Source organism: Corvus hawaiiensis, chromosome 3 (assembly GCF_020740725.1).
Source record: "Corvus hawaiiensis isolate bCorHaw1 chromosome 3, bCorHaw1.pri.cur, whole genome shotgun sequence".
Lineage (NCBI taxonomy): Eukaryota > Metazoa > Chordata > Aves > Passeriformes > Corvidae > Corvus > Corvus hawaiiensis.
In genome coordinates this window covers 45,884,400-45,902,765 of record NC_063215.1, presented here as the reverse complement: position 1 = coordinate 45,902,765, position 18,366 = coordinate 45,884,400, and the positions used below count along the sequence as shown (strand labels likewise).

At 39.3% G+C, this 18,366-nt stretch overlaps 1 protein-coding gene across 4 annotated transcripts in view; it reads left to right on the top strand.

Annotated features, from left to right (window-relative positions):
* The window catches only part of ATG5 (autophagy related 5), a 75,975-nt gene that overhangs the window by 4,706 nt on the left and 52,903 nt on the right, over positions 1-18,366 (top strand). For 3 of the 4 annotated variants that reach the window (XR_007202736.1, XM_048299430.1, XM_048299431.1), the window contains 3 exons: positions 1,591-1,718; positions 8,210-8,288; positions 16,272-16,434. Coding sequence is in view for 3 of the 4 variants with exons in the window: in XM_048299430.1 (XP_048155387.1) it covers positions 1,591-1,718; positions 8,210-8,288; positions 16,272-16,434 (370 nt within the window). In the remaining variant the exon portion in view is untranslated. Of the gene's footprint in view, positions 1-1,590; positions 1,719-6,088; positions 6,218-8,209; positions 8,289-16,271; positions 16,435-18,366 lie in introns of those variants that run through there. The other variant, XM_048299433.1, reaches the window with a different exon arrangement.

Below are 18,366 nucleotides of genomic sequence, written 5' to 3'. Positions count from 1 at the left end.
ATTGAGCTTGTTTGCCTTTTGAAAATTGAGGCTGTGTTTTGACTACATTGCTCCTATGAAACAAGGTAGAAACAATGTGATGGTGGTAATAAAAGCAGCAGTTGGAAAAAGAAAACCATATGGTACATGAAAAAAGGAGTGTTAACTGACACGATGGCTGTGATAGTGGTGAGACTTGGCTTTATGTAATTTTATATAATTGTAAAATTTAGCTGTGTCACAGATGTAACCTAATGCGGCATTATCAAAAAGATGAATCTGTTCTTCCAGGAATTTGATGTACTCTCCATACTTCTCTATGGATTGGGTATTTATGAACTGTAGTATCATGGCCAAAATATTACCTGATTTATATATCAAACTGTGGTCTAATTATTGGAGAAATTATGGAAAAATGTTGCAGCAGAGATCAAGTTTTCTGTCAGGCAAAATATATCCTTACGTGGTTTGGGATGTCTGTACCACAGACATTCACTTAGGGCCTGGCATTATTCATATACTATAAAGAAAATACTTTAAGAAACAACACTGGTTATGAGGAACACTGGAAAACAAGTGTTTCTCTAAACATGCAAAATATAATTTATATATACCTTAGGCCCATCTATTTTATTAATAATTATGAAGCAGAACTTTACAGGATGAATACTATTAATTTAAAATGTCTGCTCTAAAGGAAATTGGTATTTTACAGGGAGGTTAATCTTTATTCATTGAGACACAGAAAAGCATTGTTTGTTAATGCTTATGGATTGATTTATTTCTAGTAAATGTGCCACACAGTCATCAGTCAATGCACTGATTGCTACAGAGTGCTTAACCACTCCTACTAGGCATGAGACTTCAAAAAAAATGATGGTGGGGAAGATATTGTAAATAAAAATAGCACAATGTTCTGATTTGGATACTATACACTTGATAAAAGAAGACAGTATATGACAAAGCTGTAAGAAGGTGTCTTGTTTCAACTAATAAAATATCTACAGTTTTCTTTCTGATTTTAGTTGCTGGGTGAAGGTTAAGTCGTGGAAGAATAGTAGTCTTGACTAATAGGTTGAATTGGCAAACCCAGTGCAAAGAAAATGGAACTTGCCAGCTATTGGAAGTACAAAACACTTGGAAACCAAGCCCTTAAGCATCTAGTTTTCATTCTTTTTTTTTTCCTTGTGTAGGAATTTCCATTTTGAAATAATAGCTGATACACGGTTGCTCATTCTTTTCAATAAGAAGTTAGAATCTCTTCTGACGTGTTCATATGAAAAAGGTTTAAAACTTCATTATTTAAATACAGAAAAGCAGAAATTGAACTCCAGTGTTCTCCCTCCCATCCCACTGAAAGAATCAAGAACTTAATTTTTTACTTTTTTTGTGTTAATATATTAGATACTGCTATTCTGCATCTTCTGAGTACACCATTTTATAGCCTTTCATTGACCATTAATAAGTAAACTGTCTAAAAGACTTCTTACCTTAAAAAGGGGAAAAAGAGAATGCTAACTGAATTTTGGTTGTGAAAATGCATACTTGTTACAGGTCTTTACTACTTCATTGTATTTTATTTACACTTAAAGTTTCTGTAATTTTTTTCAGTTGCTTTTGCCAAGGATAAGCTACTTGACACTGGTGACAGACAAAGTGAAGAAACACTTTCAGAAAGTTATGAGACAAGAGGAAGTTAGTGAAATATGGTTTGAATATGAAGGTACACCACTGAAATGGTGAGTTTATTGAACTTTGTACTTTATGCGGTTTATTATGTAGAGAGTTCCCAGATTCAGCACAGTGCCAGTAGTTTTCCTAAAGTAATCACTCCCTTGGGTTTCAAAGATGGCAGAAGAGGAGGAGGGTAAGAAATGCATGTTTTTGGGGAAAAACAAAAGAAGGTTTAATGTTGAATATATTTTTTTATTATTCTGCTTGAATTTTTAGTGTATGTGTAAGACAGGGTGTTGTGCTGCACTTACTGGTTTTGTTCTAGTTGTTAACCATAATTCAGAATGCCTGTGGTTCTGGCTTTACTGTTGCTTGCAGTAGAATTGCCAAATAAATCTTTAACATATTCCACCTTCCTAAAAGATGTCTAATAACACGGATAGGAAGCAATATTTCTGGAGTCTGAATGCAAATAGCTTATATGATCGAAGGTAATAAAAAATGAGTAGCCTTTTCTTTTCACCAGTATAATATGTGCTTGCACTGTAAAAATCTACTATTGATCTGCAAGCTTTTGTTGTATTCAATTAATTCAACTTTACTGAACTAATTGCTGTTGATTCTGCTTTTATTCTGTTCTATAGTCTATTAAAATTATCTTCTTTTGGGGTTTTGGTTTGGTTTTTTTGTGAGAGGTTAGGGATTTGGACTGATATTGTTTCATTTAATTGATTTTCATAAATACTGTTCATCAGGTTTTCTACTTCTGCTGTTAAAGAGTTTTAAAGAAAATACTTTGAGAGCTGCAGTGTTTGCTAGTTCTGTACAGGTAGCATTAGCCCTCCAGAATTTAGTATTTTGAATGATGAAGAGATTTTTATCTCTTTTTATTTCATGTATCATCATAGGAAAGAAAACTAGTGGTTTTTTTATCTTACTGAACCTGGATTGTCTTGGGATTAGCAAGCATCACATCATGGAGTCCTTGTAGACTTGGTGATGCAGTAGATCTCTTCTAGTCTTTTGTTTCTTTGAGACCAACCTAGTGTAAACCTTGAAAATATGTAAATAGAAACCCATAAAAACTAGCTCTTTAAACTGTTATTATAACTGACTGGCAAAACCAACTTTAGACATCTATTTAAATTATGTGGAATTTAGCAAGAAATGGTTTCTTACATGCCATAGTAACATTGAGTCATGGATACTACCTAAATAAACAGCGAAGTACCATGTTTATCCCAGTGTGTTCATAATCCCAGGTAAATATTGGGAGGAAACTTGTTTTCAGTGAAGTTGTAAAAAGAAGGGAAAGAGAGGCTTTGTACCTGAACCATAAATAGATCCATATTTTCTGTAAGTTTTCAAATACCATGATGTTTAAACCAGAATAAAAAAATCCAAACTATAGAATATAGGTATAGAGTAAAAATATAACTTGTAATTCTAAAATTAAGTGAAGAGTTATTAAAGTCATTGAACACAGAAATGAAAATATATAGTGTAATGATGATCTGCTAATTAAGGCTCTCATCTTTCAGAAAAACAAAGCATAATCTGCCAGGAACAGCTCCACTGATTTTGGTGGAACTGCTTTTCTAAGGAAAGTGCTATTTGTAAACCAGTATTTTAGGAGAATGGTAGTCCCGTAAAGAGCCAAAGCTGCTTCTGGGGAAGACCCAAACACCAGGACTGAGAATTAGATGGAGCTAGTAGTTGGTGGAGAAAGAATAGTGAGCATTAATGTTTAATCTTTTTAGCTATGACTTGTGCATTCAGAATCAAATAGAACTTGCTAATAATATTGTTTATTCTAATTATTTACTTTGCTCTGTGAGGTCTTATTGCTTACTGTCTGTGCAGTTTCACACCTGGTTGGGGTGAAGTCTATGTCTGTTCAGATGCAGCTCTTCCATTTTTCAGTGAGATTTTGGAGGAAGTCTGAAACATAGTTTCAACTTCAGGCTTTGCGGTGGTGGGTCAAGTTCCTAAAAGAGAGTGAAGCTCTCAGGGCCTGGAGTTACAGGGGCCTGGGTTCTTTCTCCTGCTGAGAGTGTTGGGACAAGGAAAAATGGTTTCTTTGCCTGCAGGAGGTGTGTGCTGGGGGGGGAGGGTCTGTGTCACCAAGGTAAGGAGTTTCAGGAAGAGGTTATCAGACTATGCAGCATTAGAGACTACAGAAGGAAATGGATCAAGCCTCAGGCCATCCTGCAGCAACAGGAGACTAAACCTACAACCACACTGAAGGAGATGCAGGCAAAGACTGTGATCACTGGATTAGAAAACAGTCTCCTAAGATTTGGAAGAGCTGGAAGCTTATGACTTCTCGCAATAGGACTGTTCCTTCTATGCTTGCATTTCTGTGAGTACAGCATGGGTTCGGTGCTCTGACTGCATGTGAAGGACTGAAAGTGTTGTCCAGTGATCCATCTGATGTGGCTGAGCCTGAACTCTGTAGGGGCACCAGGAGGAACTGAAAAATTAGGTGAAAAGTCCATATTCTGCTTCCTGTCCTTTCTCCAGTATTTTTAACTCTGCCATTTCATGGTCACTGCAGCTAAAGCTGCCACTGATTATCACATCCAGAACTCTGTCTTAATAATAAGTAGCAGATTCAGCTTTGGGTTATGTCTGGTTCATCCAGTGTCTGTATCAAGAAATCTTGACTACTAGTGCCCCACTGTGTTGCTTTTCCAGCAGATGTCAGAGATTAACAGGAACCAGAATCTGTGATGTAGACATTACTGAGTTGTTTAAAGAAGACTTTTTTTATTTTCTCACCTGGATTGCATGATCTGTTGCCCTTACTAGTCCCTCCTCTGTTCCTGAACCACAAGAACTTAACCAACCTGTTGTCTGTCCCATTATGATGTCCCATACATCTAAGCTGCTCCCTCACATGGAAGACAACCCTCTGTCCTCATTTGCCCTGCCTGCCTTTACTAAGCAGCTTATGTCCTTCCACAGCAGTATTCCAGTTGTGCAAGCTGTCTCACTGTACCTCAGGTAGACCAACACTCTCAAAGTAATATCATAGCATGTGCAATGCTAGTTTTTCCTGCTTGTTTCCCAAGCTGTGTGCACTTATGTAGATACTTGTGGTGGGCTCTCTTCTACCTTCTTTTATCTTCTTTTGACATCTCCCTTGTAGCTGTTACCTTTCACCACTTGCTATCCACCCATGTCCATTAATTTCCATTTATCTGTTGGTTGTTATTCACACTCCTGTTGTTGATAGTCTAAAGCTCTCACCAGGCTGGGCAACCTGAAGGCATAGATACTTTTGTCTAACTTAGGTGGATTCCATCTCTCCCTAGTAGTCCATTATCCCCAAAGAGTGTCCCATGTCTGTAAAGGCCAAGTCCTTGTTGTTGCACCAGCTGCACAACCAACTCCTGACCTGGAGACACCTCTCTGAACCGGTCTCCTCTAATGGTAAAATTGTGGAGATGCCTCCTTGCCTCTAGAACTTGTATAGTTTACTTTTGATACACTCAGGGGTTCCCTTGAAGCAATGAAAATTTGTGCCCATGTGGGTGAGCAACAAGGACTAATAATCCGAGCAGAGGACAAACTTTGCCGGTCTGCAACTTTTTAACAAGCAGCAAACCTCTGTAGGTTATCAAGTGGAGTTGGCAGATGGGGCTCTTTCCCTCGTACTACGGAGTCTCCTAGTGCTATGACTGCTTCCTCTGTCTGTGGATGTGCTGTTCAGACAGCTCTGATGCTTCCTCAGAACTTCCAGCCTCTTGTCTGCCACTGAAGCTGCCAGTGGTTGGAGAAGGCCTGCCCTCTCTTGGCCAGAGGTTAAGGAAACTTTTCTTTCTGACCATCCAGGAGCTGCTCTGGCAGTCACACACTCAGACCACCTGAGCTGGGACTGAGGCCCCTTCACAGCAGGCAGCTTCAGGGAGCTGATGGGTGCCTCGCTTGACTCCCTACACACCCCACATAGTCAGACAAGGTTTCCTTACCCGCTCAGCCCTCGGTTTCCCATAGCAGAGCCTCAGGCATCAGGATCCTTAAAAGACCTTAATCATGGTGCAACAACAGAATAACAGCTTGAGCTGGTGCCCCTGAGCAAAGACCCCAAAGCAAAGAACCCCTGGGCTTTTATACGCTCACAGTCTGTGTGTGCAATAGTGTGGGGATTCTCCTCTGGGTCATTGGCTCCTGCCGTGTCTCTGGTGTCCGGTCACCTGGCAGGGCCACAGGTCTCCGTGTCCTTTCCTGTGCAAAGGGTCGGCACCAGTTCCCGTCCTCTTGTCTGGGGCTTCCATCACCCAGAGCTCAACCTGCAGCTCCCTCTGCAGCTGCACACTGAGCTACTGGCACTGAATGGATTCCTCAGCACCAGAGTTCACACAACTCTGGTCTTCCCCATCCTGTGAGTCCCCACTGACCACTCCAATGACTGCTGACTCTTTCTCTCCAGGTTCTCATCTCTGAGATCTTGGTGAAGATGCCATCAATCTCCCTATCCTCCCTGATGCTGTGCAGCTCTCTGACCTCCCACAGCTCCTTAACTTGGTGACAGCTCCTCACTAATGTGCACCTCCTCTAGGCAAGGACATTCCCTCTGCTTGCCCCAACCCTCAGGAGAGGTCCCAAGCTCTGCTGGCACCTTGAGACCTGGAGAGCTGCAGCCTTTCTCAGGAGCCGTCCCTGAGTGATGCCACTCTGTGCTGGAGTAGTTTTTTCTGCAGATGCTAGGGGATGACACCTGCAGCTTGTTTCCATCCTGTCTGAGCACTTGCATATGACTTTCAGTGGAGTTTTTGTCCCTTTCGTGTGGGTTGTGTTCTAGACCTGGTAGTTGTATAGGTGCCTCTCTAGTACCAACTGGATGGATGCTTGACCCTTTCTGTTCATAAATTAGCAGAAAACAAAAGGTCAAAGCACCATTTATTTGATCAGGCATGTATCACCTCTGCAAAGCACTGGGATTTTACTGAAGAAATTTGATTACACTTTGTAATCTAAACTGATTAGAAAATACAGATGTAGGCCAAGACCTGATGCAGGAGTTTTTGTGTGGGTTTTTTGTTTTGGTTTTCTTTTTCTTAGTTATCTGTTTTGTTGTATAAATTGAAAGTAATGGAAGTCATTGTTCGTGTTCGAAATTTGTGTTTATCTAATTATCAAATCTGATTTTTATTGCTTAACTCACCTGGAAAACCACTCTTTCATGGAACTCTTGCTGAATCCCTGTTAAGTATTTAGGACATGATTGACAGTAGTAAAAAGTCTTCGTGGTAAAAACTTGAGCATTAGCAGTGAATCAGGATAAATCTGGATATGCATTCTCTTTATTCTTTATTCTCAGGTAAGCTCAGGAATTGTAGTAATTTTTTGGGTTTTATTTTGCTGTTGTGGTGAATTTGTCTTAGCTTTGGGGTGGCTCACCCACAGAGGGTGCTAAAGCACTGTTGTGTGAGAATTTACCGCTCTGGAAAATAGCTTGGCATAGGTGCTGTTAAAGCAACACTCTCGGTTAGTGCTCTTGGGACTTTCAAAACTTTTGTACGTGCTTGGCTCTGTGACCTGTGATCAGTCCCATTTAATTCAGTGAAACTACTGAGTTTACAGTTCAGCATGTGTTTCTCTCTTAGTAGGATGAAAAGCTAGTAAGGCTCTTCATGTTAGTTTTTGAAAGATAAAGAGACTGGGTCTTGATATGCTGAATGTAAAAAAAAATATTTTATTAAAAATCTTGACAGTGTCTGTTGGTGAGAAAACTGAAGGAAGAGCTTTTTTTATAGTGCCTGTGGAGGTTTTGTGTGTGTGATATATGTTCCATATACTGCTAGGGGCTGTATATTGTAATGAATTTAAGAGACCAAGCTATGAGACAGAAGTGGATATTTGCCAGAAGAAAGCTTTTTTTTTGTGTGTAACTCCTTAACTCCTTTAATCTAGAATACCATTGAATTACAAAACTCCAATTAATTTTTTCCTCCCCTTTCATTCTTTTTAATTTGATAGTAAAGATATGGAGTCGATATTGATCTATCCTCTCTCAGCCCTTTTACAGATATGTGATTTTTTCACTTTTCCACTTATTCTCTACATTGACATATCAGGCATGTGGGAGAGGGAAGGGATGTTAAGGGTCAGTGTGGTATAAATGCAGGACACTCAAGCTTCTGAAAGCATGTGTGCTTTTCTGTCAGACCAGCTATTCCTGGTCTGATGCTTTTTAACTAAAAGTACTGTTTTGGGAGGTTCCACAAAGCAGCTGTTGGCCACTTAAAGCTGTTGCAAAAGTAGCAGTGTTTTGTGGGCACAGCTTAGAGACCACTGGTTTAGATACTGAACATGTAAATTCCAGACTTGATTCTGCCTGTCAGTCATCTAAACTTGCCAGTGTAACTTTTCTAAGTAAGCAATAAAGAATGCCAATTGTGGGAGTCAAACAGCTATTTTGTGTGTGTGTGTGTGTGTGTGTGTGTGTGTGTGTGTGTGTGTGTGTGTGTGTAAATGCTGGTATGTTAACTGTGATATGTAGAATTAAATGCACAGCTTCTATATTAAATTAATATCTTGTCATTTTTAGGCATTACCCAATTGGTTTACTGTTTGATCTCCATGCATCAAATACAGCCCTTCCTTGGAGCATCACAGTGCATTTCAAGGTAAAACTGACACAGACCCTTTTTTAAGAACAAGTGAGCATAAGATTGCATGACATCTTGGAGCTAGGTAAAGGTTTTATAGCTATTTTATAAAACAAGTGAATGGTATGATTTGAAAGGGAGAATATTCATTGTTCAGGAAGCATATAAAGGTTTCTGTAAATCTGCAGCTATTTTCTGTGAGATTGTCCATCCATGAGATTAATGAGATTCCTTAGAAAATTATTGTATTATAATCTCAAAATCCAAGATTATTTTTCAAGATAAGTTATGAGACTTATGATATAAGAGAAGAACTTTCTATAATGTTCTTAATTCAATTGGTTTGAGTCAGATGAGCATGGATATGAGATGCTGTAGAAGTCCTTGAAGACAGGAATGCTGCTGTACTTAATGTTGGTCCCTTTTAGAGAACTGAGTGAAATGAGTTTGGTCTTGTGACAGCTTAGTCACAGGAGAAGCATTATTTTGATTATGCATTGTAAAACCATTAGGTGTGACTTAATAGCACTACTGATCTTTGCTCAGAAGGGTACTTGAGCAGGGTTAGCTTTGGTGCAGGATTCTTGCATGCCCTGAAATGCATTGAGACTGTAATTCTACGTATGTTTTGAAGTCAAAAGCACAACTACAAATCATGATATTTAGCTTTGAAATGTTAATTTCTCCATTATAAAAGAAACAATGCAATAGGAAAGCTGATCTGAAGGACAATGCTACATTAATAGGCTTGACTTTAGTGTGTGAAAGATTTGAGTGAAATGAAAAGCATATTGGGAAGCACTTGTGTTGAACGTTTTCATTGAAACAATTCTCGAAGGTGTGTTAGAATAGCTTTTTCTAACAGTAATCTGATTCTTTTTGGAAGTGTACACTGAAACCATACATTCTTATATGTATTTCTACATGTTGAAACTTCTAAAATGACTGACTTAATGGCTCTGAAGTTGGGGATGTTTTTGAAACCATTATAATTGCTACATTTGTCTGATAAATGTCAGAGACCTGGGATGAAGAAACTTCCAGAATGTTCTGAAAAAAATGTAGGGCATCTAGTTTCATAAGTCATGGTTTAATTGTTATGTTCTGAGAGCTCTGGGATATTAACAGTGGCAATGTGTGGATGTTGCCATCACAAAGTAGAGGCATCTTGAGAATTAAGTTGCAGCACCACAGTACTTTTTAATTTCACACAGCAACATAAATTTGACTTTAATGTCCTTGTGTTGCTGCTTGCCAAAAGCTCTGCTACTTTAAGTTTTTCTCAAAGGTATACATTAAAGATCAGCAGAAATAATTAACTGCTAAGGTAGTATCATTTAAAAAGTTGATGTAATTTAGTAATATAATACTGTGGAGTTAGCACCTGCATAATCTCTCTTCCTATTTTGATGTAATCTGAAAGTTTTATTTAAATAAAACTCCTCTGAATCCTTAAAGTCAAAACATAACTGAAAGATATCAAAGTATGTCAAAATATTGAAGAGGTTTTCATGTGTTACAGTTCCTTACAGCTGAATAGTTCAGGTGTGGGATTTCTGACTTGAGTATTCTTTTCATTTCTGTGTAGTTATTTGTCAAAGAGCCGTAATTTTTATTTGGCTTAATCAAACAGTGTTAGATTTTATGGGGTTTAACTTTTGTTGTCATGGCTGTCTCCTTTCTTCTACCAATGCACGGAGTCAACAACAGATCCTTCAAGCATCTGTAAAGAGTGTTTTTCAACTTTTTTTTTAAAAGTCAGACTCCCCCTCTCATGTTTCTTTGTTTGATGTTAAAAACATGGAAAAGGTTTATTTCTGTTCAGCAAAAGTTTTCAAGTTGATAGATGCTTGTAATTGTCCTGCTGTGTTATGTATGCAGACCAAATCATAAACACGCTTAGTTTTTGCATTGAAGAAACAGTTTGTTAATTTGTACTTCTGGTATGCAATAAAATTACATGCATTGTATCTTGTAAAGTTGAAAAACAGTTGCATTAAATAGTTGCAGAAGGATGAGGCTGAACAGCGTACTGGGGTGTGAGAATCATGAGAAGATGTAGCCTGGGAAGTTGCTTTTGTTACCCAGGTGTGGCTTTACGGGAAGGAGGGAAATTCTATCCCTTCCTGTTACAATCATCTCACCTTACTCTGCAGCCTGCTAAACGCTATTCACGTTCTCAGTGTAACCGCCTCTCCAGATTTTGGGCAGTAGATAAGAAGTGGTGAACTGGTCTGGAAACAGCAGTGCTATTGGAGGGGAGAGGAAGTCGTGTGTGCCAGGGGAAAGGCTGAGGTTCTGCTGAAGCCATTGTCTGCTGGTGCCTGCCTCTCCACCCATGACCTGACGTACAGGAGGAGAGACAGCATCTGTCTTTTTGTGACAGTCATCATCTTTGTGATTTTTTTTTTTTTAGGTGAAAATTGGGTCAGGTGGAATGGAAAGGAAGTACTTTTCCATGTAGCATATGGATAAATTGTGGAACTGCTAGGAGATATTGTGGAAGCCAGAATTATAAATGGGGTTTTGTTGAAATTAATCTATTTAAAGGAAAGACCACTGATGGTAACTAAACACAAGTACATAGATGCACCCCCTGCCACTGGATACATTCTTTATGGTTTTTAATGACCTATTTTCTGTAAATGTAGTCCAGTGCAGCAAGTAGACTGTCACAGGATAAACAGATGTTTTGTGAACTAGAACTGAGAGATAAATATGGGTGGAATGGAGTTATGAAACCAGACTGTTGAAATTGCCTGTGATGTTTTTGGTACAGTTTTATGTGAGAGGTCATTTAGTACTCCTGTCTGTACAAATAATACCTATTTCTTTGTGACCAGTTCATGCTGCAAGGGTCTACTGGTATGTGATAATAAAAAACAGAACTCTCTGAGCTTTCTAAGAAAATGGGAGTCAACCCTTAGTAACTTTTCTTTCAAAGATGCAGGACATGCAGGGAGTAAGACACCACCAATAAGAGTACTTGAATTAAAGCTGCCTATGTTATCTGTTAATACATTTTGCAAATCTCCTAGTTGTACAGCCAGGGGTGGCTACCAGTTTGTTTACAATTGTCCCTTTCTTCAGGGAACTGAATAAAATTATTTATGATGGATCACTATTTCTTCAGGTTGAAAGAAGGCAAGTAGAATTTAAAAAAAAATACACATGATCCACATTTAAGTATAAAACTTATTATTTTGTGCCCTGATTGATAAATCAGTGGGGATACTGTGTTTTTTGTTGGCAGTCTCATGTAGGTGAAACTGTTTCATATGTTTCTTGCACACGTGCAGTGTTTTTTTTCTAAGTTGTCACTTTCATGTTTAGGTTTTTCAGCTTCTACTCACAGTACTTCTTAGAAATGTGTCAGTGTTTTCCTACTAAAGGAAAGAGTACACAGCACTGAGATTCAAGAGTGTTTTCCAGTGTTTCACAGTGTTACTGCTTAGAGGCTGGGAAAATTAATCATGCCATACCTAGTTCTACTACTGTGTCTAGTGTTGGGGTCCCTCCCCTGCCGTGTAGCCCTGGGAGAGGGGCCCTGAGGGCACAGACACGGGGCTTCCCTGCCCCTGCTCAGCCTCGTTCCCATTGGTTGGTTTGTGTTCCCTGCGCGGGCAGAAGGACCCTTGGGCCCGTGACTGGAGCAGTTCCTCAGCAGAGCTCCGGCCATGCGGCTGGAGAAATAAACATCTCTGAAACAGCTAGCAAGAATCTGTCTGTCCATATATATTTCCTTTCCACGGGACTCCTGGTTTGATATATGCGTGTTGCAGGATCCCCACCGCAACAAATGGTGGAGATTTGTGAGCAGAACGATCCCCGATCCCTAAGCGACTGATTTGTGTGAGTAAACCCTGGAAACTTTGGATTCCTCTTCTTGGTTTTGCTTTGCTATTCCATATCTAAACTATGGAGGAACCGTGGGAAGACTCTTGGCTCTCAGAGCCACATATGGACATTTATCTTAAACTTAAAATGATTCTTGAACAACGATTTGTGAATTTTAGCTTGATTCAAGCTCAAAAAGAACTGAAACACTTCCTGGCATGGTTGTTTAAGAACTTTTTCTATGTTTCTTGGGATTTAATTATTACCAAGGGCTTTTGGAAAACCGTTTGGACACAGTTAATACTAGAGTCAAAATATATGCCGATGGAAGAATATTTTCGTGAATATTATTTAGTTACCGAGACTGTTGAGCAATGTCAGCTGTGTCCTGGTGAAGGGAAGCGTGGCGCAGGGACCGTGCGGCCCAGGCCACGTGCACCGAGCGCTCTGAGAGCAGCAGCGAGGCAGTTCCCGCGTGCGGGCGGAGCCACACGAGCCGCAGTGTCGGTGGCGGAGCGAGGAGCGGCGGGACCCGGCGGGACCCGCACGGCGCAGCACAGCGCGTGGTGGAGCGAGCCCCGGGAACGCCCGACCGAGAGGGGCGGCGCGTGGGCAGCGGCTGGCGGCGATGGCGGTGGAACGGAGCCGCGCCCAGCCGAGACGCGCGCTGGAGCGGAGCGCGGGGGAGTCATCGCTCGGGGGCCCGGCCGAGACGTGGGTGCAGCGCCCGGCATCGGCAGCGAAGCTGCGACCAGAGGAGGCGACGCACGGAGAACTGAGCGGCGCGGCCCGGCCCGGCCCGCGCAGCCCCGAACGCGACCCCGGGAAGAGCGCGCAGGCACCAGCAGCCCCGACAATTCCAACACGGGAGCGACCGAAAGAGACAGCAAAGACGCAGCGAGACAGAAAACAGCAGCCACTCGGAAAAAGGAAAAGATCATAGCAACTAAGACCTTAGGGATAGTAAAATGGTATAATGTTAAGCAAAATTATGGTTTTATAACAAGGTGTGACAACCAGCAAGACATATTCGTGCATAGAACTGCTATTAAAAAGAATAACCCTGAAAAATGCATCCCAAGCTTGGGAGATGGAGAGGTGGTGGAATTTAATATTGTACTAGGGAGAAAAGGGTTACAAGCATCGCAGGTCACTGGGCCTGATGGTGTTCCTGTAAAAGGCAGTATATATGCAAAAAATCGTAGTCATGTTAGACAGTATCTCCATTGTAAGCCCCCCCTACAGTTTCCCTTTCCTAATCCCACCTTTCCCTTTTACCCTATGTCCTATTACCCCCAGTGTATTCCCAATCCGTTTTTTCATCCATGGTTTCCCTCACAAAACCATGCTTTTGCCAATTGTTTCCCCAAAAATCCCTTTCCAATGCCGAGTGGGGGATGAAAAGGGGGAGGGAAGAAGTTAAACCCTCTCCTGCCTCAGTTTCCCCACAAAGCATGCTCAGAGTTCTGTCTCCCTTCTGTCAGCCCTAAGATGTTCCAGAGAATCTGTTTGGACATTTAAAGACTCAGGAGGGTGGCTTGTTTTGTCTTGAAACGGTTCTTGTTATGTTTATCCAGTTGTTTTCATTCTCCTTTTATTAAAATAAAACGGGTGAGGTGTTGGGGTCCCTCCCCTGCCGTGTAGCCCTGGGAGAGGGGCCCTGAGGGCACAGACACGGGGCTTCCTTGTCCCTGCTCAGCGTCGTTCCCATTGGTTGGTTTGTGTTCCCTGCGCGGGCAGAAGGACCCTTGGTCCCGTGACTGGAGCAGTTCCTCAGCAGAGCTCCGGCCATGCGGCTGGAGAAATAAACATCTCTGAAACAGCTAGCAAGAATCTGTCTGTCCATATATATTTCCTTTCCACGGGACTCCTGGTTTGATATATGCGTGTTGCAGGATCCCCACTGCAACAGTCTAGATTCTTTACACTAGCTTAACTAGCTCTGACCAATTTTAAATAGATCCTTGCTGTTCTGCAGACTACACTGTGTATGATTTCTGGAACTCATCCCCATGGAGTGATGTTCCCTGCAATTTGAATTTCATTGGAAGAAGGTCAGCAGGAAGACGTCTACCTGTTGAAAGAGAAGGATGTCCCAAAAAAGACCCTGCAGTTCAATATTTAGACATATGTGTAGTGAAACAGTTGTAACAAAACTGTTGTTTTCTTAAACTTAGCTCAAACATCAGTTTTTAACTATGAAAGTCAGTTTCTAGGTTCTTATATTACTTGGCATTAGGTACATACCACTGTTTCTTCCTTTGTTTTGAGGGATGCCAGTGTCTCATTTTGAATTCTTGCATGTAAAGAACTTTTTTGATCTTTAAGTATGCTATTTCTGTCTATTTGTTTCTTCTGGATTGGTTACAAGACTTTTCATTTTTATTTGAGTGAGTAAATTGAACTTCTGAAAGTATTTTACAGGCCTATGCAGATGTCAATTGGCAAGTAACAATCCCAGTAATGTTTTCCTAGTAATCTTGGGCCCAATTATGCTGAGACACTCAGCTTTGTAGGGTAGAACAGGAGCAAGATCTGCCCCAGAAGAACTTTCCTTATTGTTGTGTCTTTTTAAATGTCTTTTGCTTGGCCATTTTCATGTGAGAAATTAGATTTACCTCTGTCCTCAGATTTCTAGTCATCTTAACATACATCAGTCCTAACAGCAGCACTCCCTTTTGCAAGTTCAACACCAAACCGTGTAAACTTCAGTGGAAAAGATATTAGGAATCTTTTCTTTAGGCCCCTGTTTTTGGAAAATACTCATCCTTTTGATCCACAGTTTCCAGAGTTTGGGTTCTCACTGTCATAAGGAGGAATCACTATATGAAATTTCATTATTTAATTTCCAACTCTTCTCAATAACTTAATGAGGAGGGAACTATCACTGTTATCCTCAGAATTTCCTTCAGGTAAGGCAATCCCCAGCTCCCTTTTTTGATACTTTGGGTTTCTATATTTTGAAGGGGTCTTCACTATTTTTCCTGGGTTTATGCGGGGGAGTGAAGGTAGGGTTTTTTCCAGCATTAGATTTCTCCTACTTTGACATGTTAACTATGTTGTAAAAGCCTTTGAAAAATATCCCATTATATGTACTTGTATTTCCAAAATGCTTTTGACAATCCCTAATAAAAGCTTTTTAAAGTGCCAGAGGAAAGGGCCTCTGTTGGAATAGAATGAGAATTCAAGTATAAAAATGTGGCAAGCCCTTGTTAGGAAAGGGGGGTACTGATGATGCCACCACCCTGGTTTGGCTCTGAGGTTTGCTTCATTCAGCATGATCATAAGCAACTGTGAAAATAAGATGAATAAGGAGGGAATAAAGGTGGGTTTTAAAACTTCTGAAAACTAAAGAACTGGATTTGTGTTAGTGAATGCTTGTGTTCTTATAAAATGGCAAATGATAGTAAGTGTTGATAGAAGAAAAACTGGAGGAAGGCAAACCACAACTTCTACAATACTGGACTTCTGATCAGTTAATTTCCAAAGAAATCTTTTTTGTGCTTGAATGAGATTTACTATTATAACTTCTTAATAAATTAATTAGGAGAGGTAGATGTCATTTACTGAAGGGATAAAAGTTACCTGAGGAATGGTAGTTGTACATCTGCAATGCTGAATGCTGTGTCCCAGTTCTAGCCAAATAAAAGGGGTCTAAAATAACATCACACAGGCTAGCAGTAGTCATGTGGATTAGGTGAAGCTGGAGCTGACAAAGATTTCCAGTATCTCTAATGAAAAATGTTTGTAAGTGGCAGATATGCTATAGTTGATATATTTGGGTGATTCTGCTTGGTTTTCAAGGAACTGCATAGAAATGGTTGATAAAATATCATAGAGAGCCAATATAAAATAGGTGCTTGTCACTTACTTCTCATCATTTTCTCCTGTTTATTGTCTGAGAATTGAATATCTGCTTGAAAACATGTTAAAATTCTGGTTTTACAGAAAGTTGTTCAGCTTTTATTTTTCCTGAAACATTTTCACTGCAACCTGTTTCTTGTCAGCAGAGTGAGAGAATGGTTGTTACATTCTTCTGTAAGTAGAAGAGTCCAGTGTGCTTCTTTTGCATAAATATATGCCTGTTTAAAATTAGCACTTATTTTTCATTATACAAGGTATGTGATGCATTTATTTTTCTTGATCTGTCATTTCTCTTTGTAGAATTTTCCAGAAAAGGATCTTCTACACTGCCATTCTAAGGATGTGATTGAAGCTCATTTTATGGCTTGTATAAAAGAAGCAGATGCTTTAAAGCACAAAAGTCAAGTCATCAATGAAATGCAAAAAAAGGATCATAAGCAATTGTGGATGGGATTACAGAATGGTAAATACAACACATCAAGTATTAATTATATTCAGGTCAAACAAACTAATAAGTAATTTCTTCAAATTTTAGTTATTGCATGAGATATAAAACGTCACTGTTCTGCAGAATTTTTGTCAACTGTCATGGAAAGCATTGATGGTTTTGGTGGTTTTTTGTTTTTGTTTTTGTTTTTATTAAAGTCATCACTTTGGTGATAATTCAAATGTGCCTTGAGTTATTCAAGGATTGGATTGTGACGCTGTTTTAATAAACCAAAACTACCAACAAAACAAAATAGATAAGTATTTTCTAGTATACTTTTGTGCAAATGATGGTCTTTATTTGGGAGACACCTGGGGTGTAAGTGTTCAGTATTAGCTGTCTTGGACCATACAAGAGATTGTGTCCTCTAGTTAATGCTTGTGGGTTGTCAGTGGTAAACAATGCAGGTAAACTTTAAAAAAAGTTGTGCAGTAGATTTAATAATTTTACTTTTCTCTCTGCCATTTTTTAAAATTGCTTTATGTCTTTCACAAGGACTTCTGCATAGATAAGTATTGACTTGAAAAAGTCAGCAAAATAATTCAGAACAAGATCTTATAATTAGTGTTCTTACTTTGCACAGATGGCATAAATCTATATTGCAGCACAAAATAAAACTTCTGTTTTTAGTGTCTTCCATATCATGGTTCTTAGAGTCCTGTAAGTTGAAAAGCTTTTGTAAGTATTTCAGAAACTGCTCTCTAGAATGGGTGATTATGCCACTTTTATTGAATTTTTCTCATCTTCTGAAGCTGTCACTTATATTATCACTAGTAAATTTATTTTCTGAAAGCATTTTACTGTAAGCATGAAGATGTTTATTCTGTGTTGAGATACAAAATACTGAACGCTTAGTAATAACATCTTCCCATATGTGTTTAAGAAAAATTAAATGAAACAGAAGAACCTTAGAATGCAAGAAGACTTGAAGCATGCTTTTGGCTTAGACAAGAAGGTTCCAAGTTAGTTTTGATTTAATGTTTGTATTTAGTGAGTGTGTGGCATTTTTTTCCATTGTTGTTTAGTGGCACTGCCTTTCATCTTAAAGGTACTCCAGTGATAATTTTGAAGTTGAATGCTTATTAGAACTCTGCTTTCTATTTCTTATTTAATTGGAGGAGAGCTAGAAATTGAGGGATTATCTTAATTTGCCATTTTAGTAGTAGGATCTTGAGGAAGGCCGTGCATACCTGCAAATTTTATCAAGTGAGAAGTTGCACTTTATCTGGTTCGATTCCAAGTACTTCTTGAGAGATTCTGTATTGCATAGATAATAGTCAGCAAACTTATTGATACTGTATTCAATTTTGTGAATTCACACTAAGTAAGAGTTCTGGTCCAGTGAAAGCCAAAATCAGTATAAAAAATAGAAGTTTCCCTAAAGCTTATATCATTACAAGTCAATTTAAGCAGAAATGTTAATAATTCTGTGGGAAAAGAAGTATTTTGCTCTAATAGAATTTGTCTTGCAAGCAGTTTAGTTCAAGAAGCAAAAATCTGTGCCAGCATAATTTTGTTTTCTATTTCAAAAGATTATTATATTTATTGCAAAAAGAAATTCTGTCACTTCATCCCTGTACTGAGGTGTTCCCAGCAGTGCACTTTATGTGCTTTTTTATTAATGCTTTTTAAAATGAATACTAAAAGACCTTTAACATGAGTTACACTGTGAGTGTAGAGTTACAATATGAGTATAATAATGACAGAAGAGTGGACTAAATGATGAAACAGTACAAGTTAAAGTTCTTTTAACCAGAAGTTATAGAAACTCAATACTCTCAGTATTTAAGGTAAGAGGACAGATGAACAGCATGCTTTATTTTTTTGTGCTTGTCTTAGGCTTTATCTTTTCATTGATTATTTGTCTAAGAATATCTTCAGTTATAGGGAAAGCAGATTTTTTCTGTT